The sequence below is a fragment of the Fusarium verticillioides genome, chromosome 1, assembly GCF_000149555.1.
Source record: "Fusarium verticillioides 7600 chromosome 1, whole genome shotgun sequence".
In the NCBI taxonomy this organism is placed as follows: Eukaryota; Fungi; Ascomycota; class Sordariomycetes; order Hypocreales; family Nectriaceae; genus Fusarium; species Fusarium verticillioides.
Window position 1 is genome coordinate 4,924,998 of NC_031675.1, and position 22,752 is coordinate 4,947,749.

Consider the following 22,752-nt stretch of genomic DNA (forward strand, 5'->3'; position numbering starts at 1 on the left):
GAATCGAGCAATCTCCCGCAAAACTTTCCCATTCAGGCCAAAGTGTGTACGCGTTAAGAGTCCCGGCAGTTGGGTAAATGAGATGGAGAAGTTTGAAACCGGAAACAAAATCAAGAGTACCAGTGACACCACGCCAGGACGGCAATACCAGACAAGGGGGCTGTTGATTTTTGAGAACCGAGAGCAAGAGCCCTTTAGCAAGACATGCCTGCTCGCTGAAATTCAACCGCATTCCAAGGACCTGAGATCACGGGTAAGAGGCAAAGCCAATACTGAAACCCACAAGGCCAAGCTTGATGAAACGGTGGAGCAGGGCGGAGCGTTTTCACTGCCCTGAGGCATGGGAAAGGAAGCCAGCGATGCAGTTCAGAAAATATTTTAGGCAGAATGCCTCAGTTACCACCATATCATATAGACAAATGGCGTGACAAGGCGGTGTTATCTTTGACATCCGCGACGTTAGATCCGAGAAAGGATCTGCAGGAACCCTCAAACCAAAACCCCAGATCTGGCGGCAGCAGCGTGCGATGGGGGCGATGTTGGCAGCTAAGTTAATAGCTAAGCGTTAAGAACATATGAGCTACCTATGGCGCACAAGCGAGGGAGATGATGTCCAGGGGCCTAAGCCATCCAGGCCGGCACTTGGCTTGTGATAGACTGATAGCAATTGAAACATCCATATAAATGCTGGGGGTAATATCATGACATGGCACATGTAACAGACAGAAATCGGCAAGACCCCAATTGTATATGCTTTAGTAGTATGAGGTTAGTTCAATCTTAGACCACGTCTCTCAGCATCTCATAATGAATTTGTTAAAACGTAGTCTAACTTTATAAAAAAAGCGAGAGAGAGAGAGACAGACAGACAATGGAGCCTTTTGACTGGGATGTGGGGAAGGTTGCTCCCATTGTAACGCAGAATAGGAAAGAGAAAGGACAACGAAAAATCGGTGAGTGAATTGGTGATGGATTGTCGGTACGAAAAGGCCGAAGCTGGTAGAATGAAGAAGGTTTGATTTGATTCTGATGGATGATGTGAGGTAGGAAATCAGAGGAGCAATCAATGTGCAAGGAGCAAGGAGCAAGGGGGGGCGTGTAGGGACCAGACACGGAAAGTCGTTGAGTTGGCAGGACCTTCGCTTGCAGCCAAGCCGCTGTCCAATGACAGCCAACCGCATGGTAAACGCGCGCGTACTCGCTATACCACATCCAGCAAAGCGTGCGAGCCCGGAGCTCTCACCCATTGGCCACAAGTGCAATCATCAGGCATGAACCAATGGCAGCACATTGTTCCCGCTATAAATCAAGGACCTCCCCTGCTCGGTCCATGCTTCATTGGGAAGACGAGTAACCTTACAGGGACTAATGCCTGCTTAGCGTGGTCCCGACAGTCTGGTAAGCTAAGCTTTTTAGCGTCATCACTAGCTTGCGGCACAGAGTGCTGAATGGCCGGCAGCGGGGCCGCATTTCTGCACCAGGGCGGGCCACCCTCTAACTCCGATACCCCTGCCATCTCTCAAGCGCCGCGAGGCGCATGCCATATTATGTTATGGGTTGCATATTGAGCAGGGCAAGTGGGTTTGAACTTGCTACAGTACTTGTATTAGACAATTAGTCGTGTCTTTGTGATCATTGCTTTGCCATTCTAGATACGTACAGTACGAATCGTGACGTGTAGACACTGCGTTAGTTGCTGTATGTACTGTAGGCACGGCGGTACTGTATGTATGACCATGCCTAGCCAGCCTCAAAACTGAATCGAGTTGGAGCTGAGACTGATTGAGTCAGGTAGCGGGGTATTGTCGGCTTCAGAGCATCACGATCCCCGTTGCTTTTTCTTGTCGAAGACGAGCCCTGCAGTAGCTGAAGGACCATTAATTAAACAAGCTCACCTTAGTTGAAGCGAGGCCTCTGAACAAATTTATTTTCTGTCAACACATACATAATTAACTTGTATCAACGTTGCTTGTTGATGCTGCGCAGCGGCGTCACTGCTCGGCTTTTGCTCAGGCCGGGTGGCATCCGCGGACCAGGGGACAAGGTACGCAAGACAGGACAGGACAAGCCACCTGTGGGAACCATAAGGTCAACGGCTCGGTACTGTATGTACTGTACCGTCCAGCACAGTACGTACCTACCTAAGTACTCCATGCAGTCAAAGCTTTCGATCCAGGTATCGCGGTAGAGCGTCGTTAATTTATGACCCTCAGGGGGGGCACGAGGCGACCTTTCAAGGCTAACACTACCGTCCATTCTGCGGCGAGGTTCACATCTCAACGGCCTCGCGCTACACGCGGTCCTATCATGGTCCCACGTAGCGCGCGTATAATGTCAAGCTTGCTGTTGGTTATGGAGTTCCTTCTTCTCGTCGCGCCAAAGGGCACCTCAGCATTCAACCGACCAATATTATAGACCTGCAACTGTTTCATGGATGGTTAGTTGACTGGCAAAATCTTCAGCATGTCCGCAAGCCATCCAATGTACATAGTGTAGTGCAATGCAATGCAATGCTCCGCTCAATACTCTCTGCCACCCACACATGACAATGTCAATGACAAGGCAGGCAATCTGCCGGCGAGTGCCAAGCAAAGTGGTGGAGTCGCTGGGATCTGCCTAAGCTGTTGCAGGCATGGTCACTTTGTTCTCTGTCATGTCGTCTTTTTTGGGCCTTTTCGTCTCCCATCTCCGTTGCCGTCTCCGACGCCGTTCCGCTTTCGCTCTTGTTTTCTGTGCTTGTCGACCAGGAAAACGAAATAGCTTCGAGGCCAAGAAGCAAAGCAGAACTAGGGTGCAATCTTTTCTGTACCCTTTTTCTTCTACATCGGCTGAGCTATTTGGCTGTGCTGTGCTGTGTTGGCCTTGCTTGGCCCGACCAGGCCTCACCCAGCCCCAAATGCGCTCCCCCGGCAGACCCCTGCTCCCACTTTAGATCATCGCGTCTTTTCTTATTCTCTCATGTCTCGACTCTCTCTACATTCCGCCCTCCTCCTCCACTAACATCCCAGTACCGTACCGCACGTCACTGGCGCACCACTTCTCTCAAAGCTGCCGATCCTCAGATCGATGGACGCCAAACGGCCCGCACAGGATTATGAGTTCCCGCGTTCCTGTACCTGTATCTGTTCCTGCTGACAGCCCTTGTTGCTGTCCGTCATACATTGTTGTCGTCCCAGCTCTGATAACTCGGTCAACCAAATCCAAGATGGGTTTGTAACTTGTTGACTCACCGGCTCGTGTCTTCGAAGAAGGTGATGAGGAACTCATCAGAAGCACGGTTCATGGATCTCTGCCTTCAGGTAGCGCAACCCGGTCCAGCTTCCCACCTTTCTGATTGTCTCTTCCCTCTTCACAGACAGACCAGACACAAAGGGTCCTTGGCCACTATTGTCCCCACCTTGCTGCGTTTCCTATCGCTCACATACGTATTTTCTCTTTTGCGTACCTGGTCAGTGGTCGATGGCCCATGTCATTGTCTATTGTCAAGGTCCAGGTTCAGGCCCCAGGTCCCCGTTCTTTTCGTTCTTCTCGGGCATTACTGATTTCTCGTCCCCGTTAGCTCAGCCTGGCCTGCTAGTTTGGCAGAAACCTCATACTGCTCTTCAGCTTGTCTCGCCTTTCCCTCTCGGGGCATCCGTCTCTCTTTTGGCTACTCGTGTCGGCCCTCCGTTTCAGTACGTGCAGCCACAGCTTATGATGTCTTTGGCTTACTACACAATATATCTTAGTTGCGGTTCTGAATAGTCAGTCTGTTCTGCTCTTCAATTCCGTGCTGTATTCCCCTCTGTCATTGCCGATCCAACTCAGACCTCACAGGTCACCTCCGTGTGGGATGAGAATCGAGTCAAGTCGAGTTGAGTCGTAATCTTCTCATCACTTGCTAGACTGATAACCAGAGATTTCCATTACATACTCTATCCAGACTGTCGGATCAAAGACTGCTCCAGACCGTATGCGAGACGGTGGTCGTGTGAAGGGGGATTTGCCTGGTGGAAAAAGTTCCAAGGATCCCTGACTGACGAAAGAGTGATGGTCTGGTGAAATCGAGGAAGCGTCCGAAGAAACATCCGACTCTTTTCGGTGCTGTTTTCAATCCATTCTTCCATCCCATCGTCTCACACCCATAACGGATGTATACACTGAAGCTGGATGTGATGGATGGATGGATGGATGGATGGATGGAGGGATGGAGGGGATGGCAGAACACCCCCAAGCCAACACCCCCCGCCCCATATCCATTCGTTTTACATGCTCACACCCATATCCACGCCAAAGTAAAAGCCAAATCCAACGCCACTCCCACTCCTACACACACCCTTGAAGCCGCGATGGTCGCGATGATTCCCCTCCATCCTTTAAGCCATCCCAGAGTCATCTCCACGAGCATACCATGCACGTCCTCTGTTCTGCCCTTAGTCTTTCTCTATTTCCAGCCCGTTTCGTTTGCTCCTTTAGACCCCTCGGCGGCTATTGTTATGCACGACAGCTCCAGTACCTTGGCATGGCGGAGGATATTGAGCCCCGAGCCCTCATAGCTTGAGCCCTCCACTTACTAGGTTCAAGGCAATGTCAGGCCGTACCCATACTGTACTTGGGATTTGATCCCTCTGCTCGACACCCCCAGTCCTTCCCCCATTTGCCCCTGGCACCGAGGCCTGTCTCTGGCTCGTTCATATCTTCCTGGGCTTGACAAAAGAACGGCTCTTGCAATGCTTGGGTACTTCGTTGCTGCTGTCCCTCAGACTGACCTCCATGTACACCAAACCTACATACACTCCAACGATCTGCACTCCACTGCTCTTCATCTCCAAACACCATTTATACAAAGCGGCCGGCCCGTCTGTGACCCCACAAGGCTCTGTTTCCCTCAACTCATCCTTCCTACCCTTGCACTCTCTTGGCCTCGATCTTTGACCCCCAGGTCTTCAAAAAGCGGCCGCGGCCAGAAAAGGCTGAATCGTCTTGCACATCGCTCTTCCATATCTGCCTCGCCAGGTCTTGATGCCTTCTTGAAGTATCTTGATTTCTGATCATAAATGTGCCATTATCAGTCTCGATCTGAATCTTGAACTTGCAGCCACAGCATCAACAGCTCCCCACCACTCACAGACGCAACCATTTCTGTTATCAAGCCCCGCCTATAACATAAACCAACCGGTTTGGACTGCCATTGTCCAATCCCCCAACTTGATACCCACATGATCATGGTCGAGCAGCAGTATATTGCCCCAGGTCTACCCCAGCCGGATGGTCTTTCGGGAGCTCCCAGTTTGCACGACTCAATTTCAACAACTGAGACTTCCCCTTACCACGATCTGGCATCCTACTCATCTGTAAGTTGGGCTTCTTTCGGAGTGGACGTGAACTTGGCAAAGTCTTTGAAAGCGCTGTTATAGATCCGAAGCTCCGGCCCCAATGGTCCTTTTGTAAAACTGACGCTTGTCCTTGCAGGTTTCTTCACCTTTCGACAGCATTTCTGGCCAGTGCGATCCAAATCTCTTAACTCCTATCTCAGTCGTGGGATCTCCTCCTTTGCACGGCGTGTCAAAAATTGCATCACAATATCCTCCGCCTCCAAGCACACCTAATCAACACCCTAGCCCTTCTGGGAGTTCCAGAATGTATCATCAGCAGCAGTGGACAGGACAATTTGACGTTAACAGCCAATCCCCACAGGCGAGCTCGCCCATGACCTCTCAAGCTCCGGTTGCTGGAGGGGAATTCCTTCATGCCAATTATGTCCACGATGGACGTCGAACTCCCGGACCCCCAGAGCCCTATATGGGAGCCTTTGGTGTCTCAAATGGACCAGAGCCACAAACTATGAGCAACCCTTATTACGTCAATATAGCGCCTCCTGTTGAGCACCAAGACCACATGATGATGAGGGACAACCATCATATTCCAATGGGCATGCATCATCGTGAAGTGGCGCCTGCTCCTCTGCTGTCCGAGCACCATCCACCTCAGTACCGCCGAAGAAGCCCAGATAATACAGGACTGCACGGATTACCTTCAGATGTTCCACGCTCCATGACTGGATCCCCTCGTCGAAAGTCTGCCCTACACGCCCCTGGCCGCGTCAAAAGGCGCACAACGAAGAGACCAGGAGCCTCTAGAAGTGTAGTTGCTGAAGAGCCTGTCGACGAGCACAAGAATTGCTTTGGAGAAGAGGTCCCGCCAACACTAAAGAGTACCTGTCCCGATGAGGAGCGCTGCATATTCGAATCTCGCTGGGAGCACCGCAACCAAAAGGGTCAGGATATGTGGGAGAGCATCCAGAGCGACTATAAGCGTCAATTCCAGAAGTGCCCTGGTAAGGAAATGCTTCAGATGAAATTCAAACGCGGCCGATCCAAGTACATTGATTGGTTAACTAAAGATGTAAGTCATTCTGACTTCAGAGTCCGGACAGCTTTGCTAATTGTTCTTAGGAGGAATTGCTTCGAGAGGCTTATAAGATCGTCGAGAAAAATCGTTACCAGTCGATTCTTGACACCTTTCACGAATTAGGGGGTTCCCGAAATATGCGATTGAACGCCAGCGACATAGAAGTCAAGGTCGTCAACGATCTAAAGCTTGAGGAGGGGATTTACATGGATTCCTATGGGGATCTCAATATCAGAAGACGACGCAGATCGGTTCAACCAAGGAAGCGCACTGGACGCGGGGATGAGCACGACGAGATGATGAGCATTGGATCCCACAACACTCATGAAGATGAGGTTATTAACCAGGTGCATGGCATTCCCAATATCAAGATGGAAGAAGATGGCCCTGGAGGCCACATGATGAGCGCACATATGTGGGACCAACAAATGAAGATGGAACCGGGAGCAATGCCACCACAAAACGATCGCATGCAACCCTTGATGAGATTGAGCCCAACACAGACGATGTATGGAGGACGCAGAGGGTCGTGAAAGGAAAACCCTTCTGATTTGTTTTCGGGAATGGCATTATAGACAACTTCATCTTCCCAACGAAGAGCCCCTCATTTTTTTGTATTTTCCATATAAATGTCCCTTCATATACCCCTAGGAATTGTTCAAGATAGAGCTTCGTAAAGAACCCGACATCTTTGCATAGGAAGGAATTCTGCGTCGTGTCACGTCTTCCCAACACTCTTGTAGAACGTATATATGTCTTCACTGCTTCTGAAGATATTGCCAAGTTTGATAGGTAATTGTGTGGGCGAGCGGGAAGTCAAGTGACTTGAGTGGCTTCATACAGAATCTGGGTTCAGCCTTTTGAGACAATATCTGGTTTGGTGCTCTCAAGATTGGCGATTTTGGAATTGACAAGATGGCCTGTTTCGCTGCCACGAAAGCAAGGGGGGGAATGCGAAAGACCTGGAAAGACAGAGAAAGGGGGCGGAGCGTCAGTGAGACAACACATAGCTCGTATTGACAAACTTGGTCTTGTGTAGACCCGACAGTTTGGAAAATTGCGCTTCAAGTAAATTTGATTTTCGCTGCAACTTGCATGTAACTGGGTTCATGTTCGCAAGGATTCCTGGTACCTCGGAAGCCGGGAGGGTGTCGAGACAAGCTTGACTGGGGCTCCTTGAGCCTAAACTAGTGACCCAGTTCGCGGACACCCTTAACCTAGCCGCCAGGGATCCAGGTTTCTACCCCCCCGATGCAGATCACGCCGTTTGACAGTTCGGCAATGCCAAGCCTCAGACAAGACCGATAACTGGTTGACGGCCTACCTTTGCTTGACCGCTGCAGCTGAAATAGGCTGCAAGGTGGCAGTGAAAGTATTGTAGAGAAAGAAACCCAGGAGGGAATCTTACCAAAAATGGCAGAAGTCAACCCGTTCGAAGTAGTGACAGTTGAAGCAAGCGGGCCTTGAGAAGTATGTCAAGATTGGGCGGCCGAAGCTCTCCAGTTCAAAATGAAGGCTTGTCAAGGCAGCAAACCCCGATTTTTCCGCTGTTCTGATTCGATATTCCGACCTGCTAATCAGGGAACCGGTTGATCTGGCTCCTTGAAATACCATAGGGACTTGAAGAAACGTGGTGAGGGTACTTCCACGTTTCCATTTGTTGGAAGGACCAGCGATTGTTAAGCATAATACTCCAGCAGATTATACTGCACTCTGAAAAAGAGCAGAGTAAGACCCTAATAGTGGTTGGGCTGCGCTATGGTAGTGGAACAACAAGATGCCGTGGAGTTGCAGTAAAAGCTGTGTAAATCACCGATTCTGAGTTCCTATTTGAACAGTCAAGTCATACCATAGGGACTGCATGGCGGAGACGGAACTTTGCAGCAGTGTTGCCAGACTAGAAGCAAGGTAATTTGGGAGAGAAGGCAGCTGAACGTTCATGTCGGACCTCGCTCTCATCGCATCTCCAGGGTCCTTGGCTGGCTATAGAACCAGATATAGCTTAGGTCAAGACTGAGCGGAAACGAAGATCCCGATGACGCGCTAGGAGTCACTAGCACTTCGCGTGGCTTGTCGTTAACAATGAATCTATCCTGTAGCAGAGGACCTCAAAGGAACTCAAGTGGGGACTGATCTGATTCTGTCTCCCCGAGCACAGACAAGACAAGCGTATGTTTCGATCCCTAGGCGCCAGGAATATTGAGGGCCAGAAAGTTCGCCAGCAAGTGATCACAGACGAAAGGGGCCAACGCCAGCCAAACCGCGCCTGAGATCCTACTGTGCGGGACGGTGTGATGAGAGATAACGATTTGGTGACTCGAAACGCGTTTAACGTTTATCGCTTGAGCAGTTCAAGGCATAACCAACGTTGAGTTACAGCCAGCGCTTCAGACGGCTGGTCGATTGCCGCTTGACGCTTCAATATGGTTAGATCAACAGTGACGTTCATCCGAGGCACCCTCCACGTTCTCACTTTAGCGCCAGGGATGTGACGCACTGGCACACATATGATGTTCTCATCGTGACCTCTTAGCTTGGCATGAACTTGTGTGGGCTTCGGTATTTTGGTTGTTTTTAGTGAGATTAACTCTTCGAAGAATGTGTCGAAACAAAGGAGTCAAGAGGGGTGAAGATGTGAGCATGAGGCAATTAGTGCAGAGAGAGAGATTTCTGCTTATGAATGATGTTGTTGGCTCGTCTTTACCTTAGTGCTTGCGTTGCATTCAAGTTTGGGGTGTGTTGTAGTATTGACGATTGACGAATGACAAAAAAGGTGATCTTGATGACTGATGGATAGGAAGGGACGAGAGCATGATAATGCAAGCACTGTGAACATACACCAAAAGGGAAGGAAGGATAATCTGTTATGAGATTAGAAATGTGAAGAATAAGGTCCTTTACCCAGACTCCAGGAACTAATCTATGTCGAAGCTCTCAAGGCATTTGACCTCTCGGAGACTCTGTTTGGGAAAGAGCCTCTGTCAATTACGGTACTTGATTGGACCGCAATTTACAAACCGTCGCCACAACAGGCCAGCCACATGTGGCGCAATGATGACAGGACACAACTGTCACCACGAATGTCGTGAGGATTTCGTCTCCTCCAGACTTCAAATCGCGACGCCAAGCGTCTGTCGCGCGTCATATTCGAGGCGTTCCGTATACTACCTGTATGGTTTACAGTCGGTTTGGCAGTTATTAGGCTTCCCTCGATGAGCCCAGCAGCTCTAGAGCGCCATTTTCCCCTGGCCAATGTCTCGGAGGCCTAGGCATTGGCTATTTGAGCCAGGAGGCATGATGTTATTGGTCTGGGTGCAGCTCTTGATCTGGGCCTCGCTATCATGGACGGCTCAAGCAATGCGGCAGGACTACCTCGTGCGGTTGCGCAAACAAACAGTTGATATGTTCTACCATGGGTTTGGCAATTACATGAAACATGCATTTCCTGAGGATGAGGTTTGTCTGGTGTCGCAACTGATCACCACCAAAAGCTGACTGTACTCTTTTCCACAGCTTCGACCTTTGACGTGCTCGCCCCTGACCCGAGATCGAGAAAATCCCGCCCATATCGGACTGAACGATGCCCTGGGAAATTACTCCCTTACACTTATCGATAGTCTATCGACTCTTGCGATTCTCGCTGGGGGACCCGACGATGCGTCAGGGACAGGGTCGAAAGCTCTGAGCGATTTCCAAGATGGAATAGCGGATTTTGTGCGATACTATGGTGATGGACGACCAGGTGTTTCGGGCCAGGGCATTCGAGCGACTGGATTTGACCTCGATAGTAAGGTCCAGGTTTTTGAGACCGTAATCCGTGGGCTGGGTGGCCTTCTCAGTGCGCATCTCTTTGCCATAGGGGAACTGCCTATCAACGGGTATACCGTGCAGCCAGCCTGGGCAGCTCAGGCGGATGACCCCCTTGAACTGGCGCCTATAACATGGCCGAATGGTTTCAAATACGATGGCCAACTTTTAAGGCTGGCCCTCGATCTTGGACAAAGACTTCTCCCAGCCTTTTACACAGACACCGGCATTCCATATCCTCGAGTCAATCTTCGACATGGGATTCCTTTCTACACAAACTCACCCCTCTTTCGTCACATGGAGGGCAAACCCGAGACTGCTTCGGGGGAGATCACTGAGACTTGCAGTGCCGGCGCTGGAAGTCTTACCCTAGAGTTCACGGTTCTCAGTCGTTTATCCGGAGATGTTCGATTCGAGCAAGCAGCCAAGAGGGCCTTTTGGGCAGTCTGGGGACGAAGGAGTGAAATTGGACTCGTCGGTAACGGCCTGGACGCCGAGGGTGGACAGTGGATAGGGCCACACGCCGGAATTGGTGCTGGTATGGATAGTTTCTTCGAATATGCTTTGAAGAGCCATATCTTGCTTTCAGGACACGGCATGCCCAACAAATCAACCACTAGTCGACAGAGCAGCACTGAGTGGCTCGATCCGAACGTCCTCCACCCTCCTCTGCCTACCGAGCTACAGACCTCCGAGGCGTTCTTGGATGCATGGCACCAGGCGCACGCCTCCGTCAAGCGATATTTGTACACCGACAGAAGTCATTACCCATACTACTCGAATAATCATCGCACAACTGGGCAACCATATACTATGTGGATTGATAGCTTGGGTGCCTTCTACCCTGGTCTGTTAGCTATGGCTGGTGAGGTCGATGAAGCCGTAGAGGCAAATCTTGTTTATACTGCTCTCTGGACGCGATATGCTGCCTTGCCTGAGCGATGGTCTGTCCGCGAAAACACTGTTGATCAAGGGCTCGGTTGGTGGCCAGGCCGTCCCGAGTTCATAGAGTCAACATATTATATATACCGTGCCACACAAGACCCATGGTACTTACATGTTGGAGAAATGGTTCTTAGAGACATTGAGCGACGATGTCGTGCTCCATGTGGATGGGCTGGTCTTCAAGACGTCAGAACAGGAGAGCTCTCTGACCGCATGGAGAGCTTCTTCCTTGGTGAAACCACAAAGTACATGTACCTCCTTTTCGACCCAGACCATGCTCTGAACAAGGTTGATGCTGCATTTGTCTTTTCTACGGAGGGTCACCCCCTGATCATACCAAAGCGCAGCCGTCAGAAGCCGGCTCGTCGACATTCGTTATCGAAACGTGTCGTACCCAAGAACGACACAATCGATGAGAGCTTCACGCATTCATGCCCGGTACCTACAATCCCAGGTCTTTCCGGGTCAGCTACGGCTGCTCGTCCTGACCTTTTCAGTGTCGCACTATTCGTCGACTTGCACAATACTCCCAATGTCCACGGACCCCTTGAAGCCGTAGAAGTCTTCGACCGGAAGAAAGGGCATGTAACGAGATATAGAGCTAAAACCAATCACACAATGTTTCCATGGACGTTACCGCCAACAATGCTGCCACAAGACGGCGTATGCGCAGCACCCGTTGAGCGCGTCATGACATGGATAGAGTTTCCACCCGGTGACACGGCCAGCTCGCTTGTGTCTCGTTTCGGGACGTCTCTCGTATGGTACAGCCACAACGGACCAACGGTCCGCAACCTTGATGGCCTGCGGCTTCAGCTGGAACAGCAGAAGGGCGGCAAGGTTGCAGATCGATCCTGGAGGATTACACACGCGGCAAGTAGAGAACTTGGTCGTCACGAGAATGTCTTTTTCCATGCAGAGCATGTGAGAGCTTACAAAGACGATGCATTTACTTGTATCCGACGAAAGGATATCGTTGAGATAGACCTTCTCCTCGATACACCAGAAAAGTCGAATGCCAGTGCTCCAGCACCCGCCCAGGGCGTCAACATATCCAGTGAGATTCTTCCGAGTCATGCGGCTCTTCCTTCGGAATCGCTCCTCAAGTCGCTTCTCCGTGCCGTGAGCTCCGTCTTTGAACCCGCATATACCGATCTCCCGGAGACGGAGGCGGATGGTCCTGGCCCCACTATACTCCGTTGGACGGCTTACACATCTACCGGCCCCGGCGCTTTTCCTCTGCCGCCCATCATCGACACACCCATGGTCGGTTCACCCAGCTACAACTCCCGCAAGCCCGTCGCCAACTTTCCCTGGAAAACCGTCTTCCTCGGCGGTCAAGCGTGTGGTACCCCCTTGCCCGAGTCATCGTCTCGCCAACATCAGATAATTGTCATTCGTCGTGGCGGCTGCTCATTTAGCGAAAAGCTAGAGCGCATACCAAGCTTTCCGGCATCGCCACACACACTACAACTTGTGATTGTGATTGATGAGGGTGACGATTCAGAAGAAGGCCCTGATGATATTGTTCGCCCCTTGCTGACCACGGCGCAAGTGACACCCCGAGGCATGGGGCGTCTCAACGGCGTGCCTCTCGTTCTCATGCGTGGAGCCAAGGGTGATTATGAACGTTTCGGTGAGGCTAAGGGTGTAGGTATGCGGCGCAAGTACGTGGTGGAGAGTCAAGGGATGTTGATAGAGAACGCCATTGTCTTATAACGAACGCATAGAGTTCATATGCATGTCTCGGAGTTATTTTTGGTGGCTTTTATCGTCAACTTTGTATATGGCTGTTTTTGATAGCGCACGATACCTTCAAGCTTTGAGGAAAACAGGAGATAGATATCTCTTTGTATGATACGTTTTGGCAATCAAAGCTTTGCTTGTAAGCTCATTTGAGACTTATAAATCCCACCTAGAGACCTACTCATAAATTCTAGAATTATCCTAGCTGTAGGTGGTATGATGCCCCTACAGGGCATGTAATGATTGTCTCATGATGGCAAAGCACCCAGAAGATGGGCAGACCATACCGGCATTTATGATTATTAGTTTGCGATCTTTCTTTATATGGCTATATCAAGGTATCCTCCAAAACCCCCATTCTATATGCACGAACCCGAAAAGACTTTTGCTGTTGTTGAGTCGTGAAAAAGCCATCCACAAAACGCCAACCAATATAGATCTCACTTAGTAAAATAAAGTGAATTGCTGTAAAATTTGGTCACTACCGCCGCCAACACTTCGAAAACAAATAGAGCAAAAACAGACTCTCCAGGTCTAACAAAAACTCTCACAAATGCGCCACGATGAGGCACACCAGAAGTCGATTGATGGCCCGGTATCGCGTTATCGCTGGAAGTGGGATCGAAAATAGAGGAAGCCTGGCATCAGCCACTTAAGCATCTTCAAGAAGAATCTTGACAGGAGCAGTGCCGAGCTTCTCCTGGCCGTTCAGACCAGGGATCTCAAGAATAAACAAGTATCCGATGACCTCGCCCTTGAGCTGCTGGACGAGTTCAGCTGCAGCCTTTGCAGAACCACCTGATGATTCATGTTAGTTATGGTCCTATAAGCCTCATGCATGCTGCTTTGCAGCCAGATTTACTCACCCGTAGCAATGATGTCGTCCACAATAAGGACCTTCTGGCCCTCACGGACGGCGTCTTCCTGCATCTGGAACAGATCCTTGCCATACTCTTTCACATACTCTGCGGTAGCACAAGGCCCAGGGAGCTTGCCCTGCTTGCGGACAGCAGCAAAAGAAACACCGAGGCGGAGCGCAAGACCAGGGCCGAAGAGGAAGCCACGGGCGTCAAGGCCTACGATAACATCAGGCTTGGTGGGGAAAGCCTCGGCGATCTGAAGTTCGAGAGCATCGACAAGGGTGGCATGGGCGGTTGGGTCGGCGAAGAGAGGCATAATATCGACAAAGTTGATACCCGGGATAGGGAAGTCGGGGAAGCTTCGCAGCGACTTGCGCAGGCTTATCTTTGCACCGGAGAGTTCGGAGGAACCGGCGGCGGAGGAGGAGGGCTGTCGTCCCGAGGCATCTTGGCTAGCGACAGCGGTAGACGTGGTGTTGTTTATCGCTGAGGATGAGTTTGTGGTAGAGGGGAGGGGTTCTTGAGCACTCATTGTGGAGAGAAGAAGAGAGAAGGAGGAGAGAGAGAGGGAAGAGGCAGGGTAGAAGAAGGGGTGGGAGGGCCGGTAAAAAGAAGGAAGGAATAAGGGGAGAAGGAGAAAAGAGACGAGGGATACAGGGCAAGGCAAGTCGGGAAAGGGTGAGCGGAGGCAGTTGCCAGGCACAAGCACAAGGAGTGGTTTTTTTTTCCTGGTAGGCACCTCAGGTAAGGAAGGTAGAGTCGGTGGTCAAGCCGCGTCGGAAGAAGTAGTTACAGTGGTTTAGTGGTAGGCGGAAGGAGAGTACGAACGAGGTACGTGCTCCGTCTACGAGAGTTACTTGGCTGATTTAGTACCTGACGGGCAGAACAGTAAGAGGCAGGTACAAGCACAATGGAACGGTCTAAGGTAATTTTGTTTTGGCTGTGAACCTAGGTAGGTCCTAGGACAGGGCTGCCGAAAGACGGCGACGGATGCGCGCAGCTCACATCAACTTCAGTGGCATTGAAGATGAGGAAGGAGGGGTGCAACCTAGGCTTGCCGCAGGTGTGCGAGGGCTTAGTGGGGGAATGGCGGGCAGGTACGATTGAACGATTGGGAGCGAGGGGGAGGGGAACCCGACAGGGTCCCATTGATTTGGAAGCCTTCCAAGGGGTGTAAATGGAAAATGCAAGGTGGGGGAGGGGGGAAATTTTGTTAACTTTTTATCTTCTTTTTTTTCCCTTTCCGAAACTCTCTCAGCAGCGGCAGCGATGGATTTGAGCAAAAATTCAGGCCGCTGAGTCGGATACAGAGGCCTTCTGGTGATCAATGCCCAGCGCCAGCGCCCAGGACCCAGCCTAGGGGGTCAAGAAAACTTGGGACAGTTGACAAAAAGACATGATAGGATTATTAGTTCACTAGTGGGACTAAAGATTGGTTAATTTTGGCGCATTATTAAAGTCAGAAGTTTTCTTGCTCTCTGGGTCCAACACGCACCATCGAGCCCCAACAGTGCCTAACATGGAGTTAATTGTGGGGAGGCTCAGATCCGTGGATGGTGGATGTTTCCATTGCTGATATCCACTTGCTGTTATCTGTGATAGTCGGCACCTCTACTTAGGGATTGGTTTGCTGAATTGATGTGATAATGGTAAGCATCTCACCAAGCAGAGACAAACAACAAGTAGACATGGTTAGAGTGAGATTTTCGGAGCAAAAGCTAGTTTGCATCATCGTCAACCATGGACAAGCAAGCGGTCAAGCGGGCTTTTTCGGTGTCCAAGCTTCAGGTCAGATATCAACGATTCAAGGTATTAGCCTACATGACTCAACAAGCACCAATGGTGCAATTAGATATGTAGGTATCGAGAAGCAGCCATATCCGAATGGAGAATGCAACTCATACCAGGCAGCATTGTTACGAGGAAGTGAGTTCTTGTGTGTCTGCAGCTTGTTCCAGTACGCGCAATCACGTCCGTCGTATAGAATGATAAATAGGTAGCATGAGTACCCCGCCAGCCAGTTGTATCATCATGAAACATTCGTATGTCCCGTCGACACAATGATACAGTACCGTACCGCAGCCATTGCATGACAATTCTGATATGCAAAACGCCATTTTCTTACAAACAAATAATGCATACTCCTCGGTTTGCATGCATGATTGCTGCATCAATGTAGCATCAACAATGCAGTATTAGATGCTAATCGACCACCCGAACCCTTGATCGGCACTCTTCTTTTGTACCTCTATGAGTCAACTTGCCAAATCAGACTTCACCTTCACGCTGCCGAGCGAACATGAATCTTTGTCGTGATGCGATTCACGACCGTTTGCCAGCAACAACTGACTGACTGGAGTACGGCATCTTTTCCACGCGTCTCTTTGTTACAGACAAGAGTCCCAGTACCATCAGCTGCGACAAATCAAGAAACACAAAAGATCCGCTGTTGTCCTGTACATGTCATGGATGCCAGGTCGTACATTTTTTTACTCAATGGCGGGACCAAGCCCAACTCAATATTAACCACCACACAATAGACCCCGTTGAATCATGGTTGGTCTGTGTTGTTCCTTGTACATCGAATGTACATTGTTTCTGCTTGCTCGTTGTAAGCATCATGAATACGAGTTTGGCTGTATAATATCAATATTATGCCAGGTATTTCTATCAAGTTCCATGCCTTATGCACGCTCACTCGATTGCTTTGATCCGTCCGTTGTCGTCCCTCGATCCTTTCTTTATCCTTGATTGATCCAATTAATTAATTATCTTACCCCAGTATCGGGCCTGCTGCGAGCCTAGCGTCCATTGGAGGGCGCGCTAGAATTCTTCGCTCCAAGCTTACTTGACTGCCTTACCTCCCGCTACCGCAATTCATACCGCCAGCCTCGGATGGACGGGCAATGGCTCCAGAGAGAATTTGGCCCAATGCAAACTATGAGCATCCCCGTAGTTTCAGGTCATGCCCTCGGAGCGGCTTCAAGGGAATTTCAGCTTCAATTGGGTCTTGTATGCGCTGCTGGGTTTATTCCGGCATCTATCTACAGCCACCCGGACATTCGCGGGTAGGAAACCCCAGTTAATAAGAGCACAGCTGAAGCTCGCTGTGAAACGAGCCTTTTGACAGAAGGAAAAAGACTGAGATACAGTACAGTCTGTGGAAGCAAAGTCACGTAAGCCCAGCGGAGCTTCAGTCAGCCATGAGAGTTATGTGTGGCACATTCTGTATGTACATGGCCAACCACGCCTGTATTATACCTTTAAGTTGTTTCTCTAGGTCCAGGTTCCCACAACCGAAATGGATCCTTGCCGTGTGCTTGGCATATGAGGTATTGAACTCAATAGTCTCGTTTACTTTACGGCTTTATCCAAGCTCTTCAGATTTCAATTTGGCATCATTCTCGCTGAACTAAACACTATCTACAAGATGAGTCTATAGCATACAGTACATTGGAGGCAGATTCAGCCTATTTCTGTTTGAGAAAGGATGAATACTGATGCGGAGGGAGGCTGTTCAACGAACTACCTCTTTAGGCAATTCTCTCGAACAAAGGATCGAAGCAGCGGCAAGGTTACCGCCGATGGGTGTCCCTGGACACCCATCCTTCTTCAACTGGTCTACGGAGTACCTTAGTTTCTTACTTTAGTGGGCTGCCGTGCTTATTCCCGCTTCCATTTGTAGGACAACCATCAAGGCCAAGGACGAAGCAGCTGCAGCCCGTCCTGTCATGTCTAACACAAATGTCTCCATGATACGATGTTATCTCAGGAGGTAGTCAGTCCGTCGTTTTCGCCATATCAACCATCACACCACTGTCTAGTAATCGGGTTCTCCAAGGTACATTCGAGAACCACTGTTTATCGTAGTGATACGTTCCGAAATCTGTATCATGGAAGTTTCGAAGTTGGCATTTCTACCCGCTTGGTTTGACATGGATAACAAGGTACCCAACATACGATCCATGAACGAGTTCCTCCAGAGAAACTTTTAGCTACAACTTATCCACTTACTCCGCTCAAGTACCGTTGTTCCACTATGTTTCCGTGGTCAAGACTGGAGGCGCCATAGACCCATGCCAGCCATCGTCCCATAGCGCCTCCAAATGCATGCTCATGAGAGCTTTGTTTTGGTTCATGATCCGTCTCTGGGGGATACTAATCTGCAGAGAAGTATACTACGTACATACGACAAGCGAGGAATACTTGGGTCTTCTTATTTTCAGATCGCATGACTTCTCAATCGTGGTGTTTTTAGATGGTCAAATCCGTGCTTCTTAGCAACCCTCTATCAAGCTCTCCCCACGCCTATCCGCTCTTTCTATGCAGCTGTGCCATTCACATTGCTACTCTACAACATCAAATTTCCTTGCATGGGTTCATACCTGCATTGTAACTTAGGCAGACGTTGTTACAGTAGAGGGTCTCGCAGCACATGCCATTGCTTCTTTCAAACTTGCTCCTCTGTCGAATGAGACGATATCGCAATTCTGCCCCGATCTTTGAACATGACAGAGAGCATCTCGATGAGTCCATTCTGGCCAAACCGAGGCCCTACTAGGCCGAACTTACTGGCTCGGGTTTGCCAGGCTCCCGAACGACGTTATATCATGCCAAGATAACACAACTGTGAGGCCTATCAAGGGTGGAAATATGCTGATCTCGTCTTTTATTGCACAGCTTAGACCCCATCTTCGTTTTCAATCGTGACTGATCGATTGTTATCTCTTTGATGCAACCCCACAGGCCCTGATAACTGAGACCGTTTCTGTGCCCAATTTAGATTCTTACTACTGAGGATGAGGCATACTATACGCACCTTCAGGCCAGGCAGATGTCTATCTTGTAAAGCGTAGGTACTACGCTACACTACCTACGCTTCACCCGCATAAGATAGGACATGGTTCTTTTTTAGCCGGCGACCTATCGAGACAGGACGCATCTTGAGCTCTCTAGTCTCTAGCGACATGTAAGACGGTTGAGGATTACCGTTTCAGCTCGCTGCAAGTCACTATCACGAATCACGAGCTTGTGCCCGACACCACACCAAGCCATTTCAAACCACACCAGCCAGCGCATGTGCTGCGCTGCGATCTCTTCCTTCAGCCCTGATCCCAGCCACCAGGTTCGTTTCCTGAAAAACATGCAGCAATTTTCTGCGTCTTTGATGCGATGCGGTGCGATGCGATGTGCGGCTGCATTCGTGCCGCCCTCTGCATCAACCTACCTCCCCGCTTCTGTGTCTCTTCTCTTCTCTCTTGACCGTTCCGGAATACATTGCCTTATCGGTGTCGCGCACCATCTGGCCTTAGGTGGGCGTTGTTGTTGTGGTTCCTCTTTATATGCTGTGCCTCATGCTTCCCCAGCTCTCCACCCAATGTCTTGCATATCCTCCCCTCCAGCATTCGCTGACCGGCTGCCCCTTCATCGCCGCGTCATCAGTTCTCCTTCCTCTGCTATATTGACCGGTTGTTGATATTATTGATTTATTGTACACCGCCGTTTGTTGTACTCATTCACCGAGGAAAAGACTGGTTGGGGCTTGCATTACCCGCAGGTGCGCGTTTCTATGTTGGCGCCCTTACGGGCCGCTCGGCGCGAGGTTTTGATACAAGTGTCTCCATCTTTCTCGATGGGCGATGTCGCCATGGATGGAGTTGATAGAAATGGGTCCGTCGCACCAGTCCAGTACTGTACAACAGATATGCAGGCATCAACATAAGCACGCAGCCAATCTGAGCTACTGCTTTCGAGAGAATACGAGCGATCGGTTTAGGAACAGCCCGCTTGCGAGTCAGGTAATTCGAGAGCTGGTTGGCAAGCCGATTGAACCTCCCATAGCTGCAGTGCACATCATCGGCTCTGGTATGAAAGACGCCAGGCAGTACCTACTAAGACAAGTATCTCAATCTTCAATATGGGGTCTCGAAAGGACCATTCTACGGAAGCTGCACCGACCCAATCATGCATGACCCAGGTTTGCTTCTGCCAGATAAACTTTGTGAAACACAGGGCACGGGAAATGGTTATTTGAACTCCGTCGCCCAATCATTATCGGCTTGCAAGTCCCAAAACAAACATATAGTTGCATACACAAGTTGATCTACGTAACAATCTAGAATGGTCACTATCCCGTTCCACTTCAGAAGTTCCAACTCGGAATTACTATTAACGGCAATGACTAACGTGTCGGCAAACAGTATGTGGTATCTAATGCGTTATAAAAAAGATGAAACGTATCAAAACTCTCTAGAAACATTCTAATGGGTATCGACTTGGACCAAGAGTACAACTTCCCCAGTCCAAAGACATCGCAAAGTATGCAAAGAAGTCGCTCCAGTGAAAGACAACTCAAGACAACAACTCACAGTTTAGTAGTGACAAAAACAGAAAAAGCAAAGCAGAGGCCAAGCATCCAGACTCTTTGTCCGTTACGCGGGTGTGAATGTCGATGGGTGCACCATCTCAATAGCCGCACCTCTCGGCAACCGTTCTCGGGCCGTTCCGACCCTCTCATTCATCAATCCTGTGTGAAAAATAGCCCCTGGATCATCGGTCCTCTCTCACACCAGACCACAGTAGATCCTTTCTCCCCTCACTGAAACTGTAGTCGGATGATGGAAAATAGCATGTTCTGCAGCACGTGCAGCATGACTGCCACACAGGTTGGCATCAACTCTGGCCAGACAGCCAAGTCCAGCTTCCCCTCCAAGCCGACATCAATTTGGAAGCATAGTCGGATGAGTCCCCGCACGGCAAGACTCGCCACCAACTCACACGCCCACGTTACCGATGAGGCGTAGAAGGTGAGGCCAAAGTTGTAGTCCTCTCCCTCCGTATCGAACGCAAAATATGGGTAGACGTCTTTGTTGGCTCCGAAATGCAGTACTAGAATGCTTCCAAGGAATGCGACCATTGAGACGTTTTCCGCAAGAAAGCGGATGAAGACATTTCGGGTCTGGAGCTTCTGGTATGAACCAAAGCTTTGTGAGTTCAGCCCAAGAATTGTCAAGAGCTTGTGCACGAAGGAGGTCATCATAATGGGTGTGATGACAACCAGACCTGTTGATGACAAGATCTGAAGGGTTATGAATTGCTGTGGTGAGCGCAGTCGTGCATATAGCGCACGAACGTACATCTGGTAGGTTAACATGAAGTATCTGGATGTGGTGTCAGTCGTGGAAATAACAGCATCTGCATATCTCGAGGCTTACAGTTTAAAGATCCAGCTCAGAGGATAGCTTCCAACACGCTCACCCTCTCGGATTCCGAGCACCCAGCCGCTCAACGCATCCAGCAGGTGCACCGTTGCAACCCAGCCATAGACGTATACTACTGTCTCCAAGTTATTGTGTGGCAAGGTTCGGAGGTAAATCTCTGCATATGCCTCTCCGATCACGTATGCCATGAGGCCAATAAACAGAGCAACGCAGAACCATAAGAATCGCACAAAGCTTGCTGGCAACCACAGCCGGCGCATCCTAACGCCCTGTGGCCTCAACTCGGGTTCAACTTGAGTTGCCTCTGCATCGAATAGATCAGCCGTGACGTTGCGGCGCCGACGGTCCCTACCGTTGAACGTGTCTGGCTCTCCGGTCCACCAGGATGTGGTAAAGATGCGTTGAGTTTCTGATAGCGAGTGACGAAGCCCGATGTGCCGCTCGTTAGTCGTGAGAATGATAAAGGCGATTGTGACAGGCAAGGCCATGATGATGAAGGTCCATGAAATCCATGCTGTGTTGTGGACGAGCAAATAACGCGCCCTATCATTGTAATACATGGGTATGGGGACGGCAATGGACAAGATGGCGATAAGTGAGACGGTCAGCGGGAATCCCAGAGATTTGGGCCACCAGTTGAGGCTGTAAAGGTTGAACACCTTCGTGATCCAGATAAGAGCAGTCAGGTTGTAGAAACCATAGTAGACGAATAGAAAGAACCAAAAGTTGACCTGGACTCGGGCAGCTCCGTGACCAGGCGTCTTAGATCCGTCGGAGAGTCTATCCTCGTCCCCATCACCGATATGGTCGTCGGGAATTCTATACTGAGGAAAGGGTATGGAACACCACGCCACAGCCTATTCTTGGGTCAGTTGGTTCTTTGTTGTTTCATTGGAGCTCCAATACATACCAACAAAGCCGGCATCAACACCAGAAATGCATACCGACTCCACCACTTATCAACGACCCTCTTCACCGCCGACTGTCTTGGGTCAACCCAAATATCTAACACCCATCGTTGCCAAAGACGCTGCCATAAACTCCTGTCATCCTCGAGGTCATAATCACTGTCCGTATCGTCGTCATCTGCAGGAAAAGCACCGTATCCAAGTATATGCACGCTGCCTCTGTTATCTGCGGTATTCGAGAAGAGGCCAAGTTGACTACGCCTTCGAGATACCACGCCAGGACGCGGAGGAACAGCGCGGAAGCGGCCTAGGAGAGGGGCCGAGTCGTTGGGTCGGACGTGCGACTCGGTGCCCTGCGTGAACTGAAAGAAGCTGGGCATGGGATGAAGGGAGGGAGTCGGTGTAATCGAGTTGTGATATCGGGCTACATTGAAAGGCTTCGACTATGGATTATGGCGTATTCTGAATAGTAAGTCGATGGATGACGTCTCCAAGGCACGTTAATTGGAACCGTCGAGTATTAGAAGAATGATTATGGTGAAATGTTGGTCTCGTGAACTTGGAAGTTGGTGTTGTTTTATCCAAGCATTAGATTGGGCTGATGTTGGTCCGTATCTCGGCTGACAATGGTAGGAGTAGAACAGGGGTCCAAGTCCCATCCCCTGCTATGACGCGCTACCTGTGTTAGTGGCCTTCAGAGGATGGATATGTGGGCAGGCCATTTCAGGGTCCCTTCAGGTCCTTCTAAGGAACTTGGAGTGGGCATTCAGCTATCAGATTCTCTTTCGTAAAATTCGAATCTTTTTATATTTACCTATCCATCGAGGCACTTCTTGATCAAGACTTTTTTTTTTTCGCTTTCTCCGTTCATAAGCA

The 22,752-nt window shown here is 50.0% G+C and overlaps 7 protein-coding genes across 15 annotated transcripts; 3 read left to right on the plus strand and 4 right to left on the minus strand.

Moving 5' to 3' along the window:
• Positions 1–537: 537 nt before the first annotated feature.
• FVEG_14666 (hypothetical protein) lies at positions 538–1,762 on the minus strand. Of its 2 annotated transcripts, none has more exons than XM_018903611.1 (2): positions 1,661–1,762; positions 538–1,600 (listed from the first exon to the last, which is right to left on the minus strand). In XM_018903611.1, the coding sequence occupies exon 2, from the start codon at positions 1,245–1,247 to the stop codon at positions 795–797; it is 453 nt and encodes a 150-aa protein (XP_018742612.1). In that variant the 5' UTR covers positions 1,248–1,600; positions 1,661–1,762; the 3' UTR covers positions 538–794. The 2 variants fall into 2 exon arrangements, with proteins under 2 accessions (XP_018742612.1, XP_018742613.1); XM_018903612.1 differs by having other exon boundaries at positions 538–1,592; positions 1,661–1,700.
• A 1,063-nt stretch (positions 1,763–2,825) lies between these two features.
• FVEG_00464 (hypothetical protein) lies at positions 2,826–7,496 on the plus strand. 3 transcript variants are annotated; one of them, XM_018886949.1, is made up of 4 exons: positions 2,826–3,299; positions 3,560–5,333; positions 5,452–6,384; positions 6,435–7,496. In XM_018886949.1, the coding sequence occupies exons 2-4, from the start codon at positions 5,199–5,201 to the stop codon at positions 6,921–6,923; spliced, it is 1,557 nt and encodes a 518-aa protein (XP_018742610.1). In that variant the 5' UTR covers positions 2,826–3,299; positions 3,560–5,198; the 3' UTR covers positions 6,924–7,496. The 3 variants fall into 3 exon arrangements, with proteins under 3 accessions (XP_018742610.1, XP_018742608.1, XP_018742609.1); XM_018886948.1 differs by having other exon boundaries at positions 3,006–3,493; XM_018886947.1 differs by having other exon boundaries at positions 2,947–5,333.
• FVEG_14665 (hypothetical protein) lies at positions 3,043–3,283 on the minus strand (the record flags this gene model as incomplete). Its single annotated transcript, XM_018903610.1, has 2 exons — positions 3,043–3,178; positions 3,231–3,283. The coding sequence occupies 2 exons, from the start codon at positions 3,281–3,283 to the stop codon at positions 3,043–3,045; spliced, it is 189 nt and encodes a 62-aa protein (XP_018742611.1).
• A 1,921-nt stretch (positions 7,497–9,417) lies between the features above and the next one.
• On the plus strand, positions 9,418–15,263 carry FVEG_00463 (hypothetical protein). 4 transcript variants are annotated; one of them, XM_018886946.1, is made up of 4 exons: positions 9,443–9,846; positions 9,904–13,027; positions 13,083–14,700; positions 14,765–15,263. In XM_018886946.1, exons 1-2 carry the CDS (start codon positions 9,643–9,645, stop codon positions 12,859–12,861), a joined length of 3,162 nt encoding a protein of 1,053 aa, XP_018742605.1. In that variant the 5' UTR covers positions 9,443–9,642; the 3' UTR covers positions 12,862–13,027; positions 13,083–14,700; positions 14,765–15,263. The 4 variants fall into 4 exon arrangements, with proteins under 4 accessions (XP_018742603.1, XP_018742602.1, XP_018742605.1 ...); XM_018886944.1 differs by having other exon boundaries at positions 9,418–9,846; positions 9,904–14,579; positions 14,638–15,263; XM_018886945.1 differs by having other exon boundaries at positions 13,083–15,263.
• On the minus strand, positions 11,889–14,772 carry FVEG_00462 (adenine phosphoribosyltransferase). 2 transcript variants are annotated; one of them, XM_018886942.1, is made up of 3 exons: positions 13,755–14,772; positions 12,956–13,686; positions 12,032–12,907 (listed from the first exon to the last, which is right to left on the minus strand). In XM_018886942.1, the coding sequence occupies exons 1-2, from the start codon at positions 14,278–14,280 to the stop codon at positions 13,541–13,543; spliced, it is 672 nt and encodes a 223-aa protein (XP_018742607.1). In that variant the 5' UTR covers positions 14,281–14,772; the 3' UTR covers positions 12,032–12,907; positions 12,956–13,540. The 2 variants fall into 2 exon arrangements, with proteins under 2 accessions (XP_018742606.1, XP_018742607.1); XM_018886941.1 differs by having other exon boundaries at positions 11,889–13,686.
• A 2,745-nt stretch (positions 15,264–18,008) lies between the features above and the next one.
• Positions 18,009–19,886, plus strand: FVEG_14664 (hypothetical protein). Of its 2 annotated transcripts, XM_018903609.1 has the most exons (2): positions 18,009–19,060; positions 19,115–19,886. In XM_018903609.1, the coding sequence occupies exons 1-2, from the start codon at positions 18,826–18,828 to the stop codon at positions 19,222–19,224; spliced, it is 345 nt and encodes a 114-aa protein (XP_018742601.1). In that variant the 5' UTR covers positions 18,009–18,825; the 3' UTR covers positions 19,225–19,886. The 2 variants fall into 2 exon arrangements, with proteins under 2 accessions (XP_018742601.1, XP_018742600.1); XM_018903608.1 differs by having other exon boundaries at positions 18,009–19,886.
• On the minus strand, positions 19,815–22,498 carry FVEG_00461 (hypothetical protein). Its single transcript, XM_018886940.1, has 3 exons — positions 21,879–22,498; positions 20,963–21,825; positions 19,815–20,908 (listed from the first exon to the last, which is right to left on the minus strand). Exons 1-3 carry the CDS (start codon positions 22,254–22,256, stop codon positions 20,344–20,346), a joined length of 1,806 nt encoding a protein of 601 aa, XP_018742599.1. The 5' UTR covers positions 22,257–22,498; the 3' UTR covers positions 19,815–20,343.
• Positions 22,499–22,752: the final 254 nt, after the last annotated feature.